The sequence below is a fragment of the Hemibagrus wyckioides genome, linkage group LG26 (genome assembly GCF_019097595.1).
Source record: "Hemibagrus wyckioides isolate EC202008001 linkage group LG26, SWU_Hwy_1.0, whole genome shotgun sequence".
Taxonomy (NCBI): Eukaryota; Metazoa; Chordata; class Actinopteri; order Siluriformes; family Bagridae; genus Hemibagrus; species Hemibagrus wyckioides.
Window position 1 is genome coordinate 1,736,417 of NC_080735.1, and position 2,500 is coordinate 1,738,916.

The 2,500-nt window shown below is 48.0% G+C and overlaps 1 protein-coding gene across 2 annotated transcripts in view; it reads left to right on the top strand.

Moving 5' to 3' along the window:
* grin2ab (glutamate receptor, ionotropic, N-methyl D-aspartate 2A, b) overlaps positions 1 to 2,500 on the top strand; it is a 97,130-nt gene that overhangs the window by 74,710 nt on the left and 19,920 nt on the right. For both annotated transcript variants that reach the window (XM_058380586.1, XM_058380587.1), the window contains one exon: positions 1 to 344. This exon is cut by the window's left edge and continues 252 nt beyond it. In XM_058380586.1, coding sequence (XP_058236569.1) covers positions 1 to 344 — 344 coding nt within the window. The remainder of the gene's footprint in view (positions 345 to 2,500) is intronic.

Consider the following 2,500-nt stretch of genomic DNA (forward strand, 5'->3'; position numbering starts at 1 on the left):
ATCCAGTCGCCCGTAATTCTGCTCTACTGCTCCAAGGACGAGGCCGAGCTGGTGCTGGCCGAGGCCCGGTCGCTCGGGCTGATCGGTGCCGGCTTTGTGTGGATCGTCCCCAGCCTCACATCCGGCAACCCTGCCCGTACGCCCGAAGCCTTCCCCCCGGGAATGATTTCCATCGCGTACGACGAGTGGGACTATCCTCTGGAGACACGTGTAAGGGACGCGGTGGGGATTTTCAGTCACGCCGCCGCCGCCATGTTCCGAGAGCAAGGACGCATCCCGGACGGAACGGTTAGCTGCTCGGGTCAAGCGGAGAAACCCGAGATTCCTGCAAGTGCACTACGCAGGTAAAGAAAATATTTATTCTCATCACGTGGGGGTTAGTAGATGACGTGATCTCATGGACTGAACAAACTTGTCACAGACGATCTCATCAAGGCGTATAAAGCATGGCATTGCGTCTGCTTTTTTGTGTTTGAGTAAATACACAGAATACGTTCACTGACATGCAAATCGGTGGCAGTAGAAGAGGAAGAGTTTGGCAGGTGATTCGCTTCTGAATCCATATTCATATGGCATATAAATCATTTGCATTGTCCAAAATATTTAGCACACGCGTATTGGATTGTCGCGGTTGGCAGGTGCTGCGCATAAATCCAATCACGTGTGTCTCTCTTTTGCCACCGGTAATCAGACCTGCCTAATTGTTTCTGACACTCGGCAAGCTGTGCTTGTTTTGATAACAGACAGCCCAGGGTTCATCCCATGCAGTGTTGTGACAGAAGATCACTGGAATATTTCAGCCCGAGAACCAGAACACTAAACACACCTCACGGCCTTCACAAGCCTGTTTTTTTCCCCTGATTTACATTAAAGTGGTGCTGCTGTATGGATTAAAGCAAAAAAAAGTGTAAGTGTGGAACAATGCAGCTTTAATGCACCTCAGCACTGATTCTGAACACCTCTGGACTGCACTGATGCTGAAAGATTTTATCCATTTTATACACACTGCTTCTGAAATATTACACTTTCAGTAAAACAGGAGTAGAGAAGCTCAGGTGTAGCGTCTGTCTCGTCTGAATTTATCAGCACGTCACTACACATTCCGTTATATTCCACTGCATCCTGTGGGAAAGTCCTGGGTTTTTCCTCACTCCAGGAAAGCTCTCGCTCTCGTTTCTCACGCAGGACAACACAAAAGGACGAGTCAGAGAAGTGAAGGTCAGTGTCTAGTTCCACTTCCTAGCACAGGTTTAGCATATGGATGTGTCTCGGTCATGTGATCGAGTATGACATGCTCGGCCACGCCCACTCAAACAAGAGCTTATGATAGAGGTCAATCTCACGAGGGAGATAAAGAGCAGAGTTAAAGAGATAATGTGATAGATATGATTAGGAGGACACGCTGATGTCCAGGGTTCAGCACTCACTCCTCCATCCTGAGTAACTGGACTGGACTAAACAGTTCTACTAGTCGTGTTTATTTTTCACAAACAGAAATGACCTAAACTTGTTAGAAAATATCAGGGCTCAAGGCTGACGATCCATTCAAGAACTTTTATAAGAACTACATGATATGAAAAGGTAGCCTCCTGGTGGTCCAGCAACAGGATCCTCTCATTGCTGTGGCCCGGGTTTGATTCCCGGTCAGGGCGCTAACCCAGCCACTGAAGAGTTAACTCTCAGTGCCGGTCCCAAGCCCGGGTTAAATGGGAGAGTTGTGTCAGGAAGGGCATCTGTGCCAAATCCAAACATGCGGCCCGGATGATCCACTGTGGCGACCCTGACCAGGGAGCAGCCGAAAGAACAACAACACGATGTGAAAAGGTGAACACTTGCAGGCTCTGGAGGACAGGAAGTGCATAAAATCTGAGCGTGTTCTCAGTACAGGATGGTGGGAGGAGCAAATACACAACAACCGGCAAAAATAACACACACACAGCAGTGTTTTCAGTGTTTCAGGGGATGTAAAATAAAAGCTGGAGTTTAGGCCACGCCCACATCAGGTTTGATACAGACAGAGATACAGAGAGTGGTTGTTTTGGCACCTCGACTTTTTTATTTATTTCTTTTTTCCACAGAAAGCTCTGAAGGCTCAGGAGTTGCCATGGGTTCCTATCAGTCACTGTGTGCTTCAGCGCTGGGAAGTGTGTGCTGAGTAGGCGTTTCTCTTTTGATCTCTCTCTCGGTTGCTAAGGTGGTTTGTATCTGGGACACTGCAGACTCCAGAATGAGAACATTTACATGACGAGATCGTCCACAGCACACGCATTAACTAATCCTCACAGACCGGAGACGTGGACAGTGCTGAGTGGACTCGTGGACACCGTGATGCTCACACTCGAGTTACTGTCCTAAATCTAAAGGATTCTAAATCTAGAGAGAGAGACAGAGAGAGAGAGAGAGAGAGAGAGAATGAAAGAGAGAGAGAGACAGAGAGAGAGAGACAATGAAAGAGAGGGAGAGAGACAGAGAGAGATAGAGAGACAGAGAGAGAGGTTAT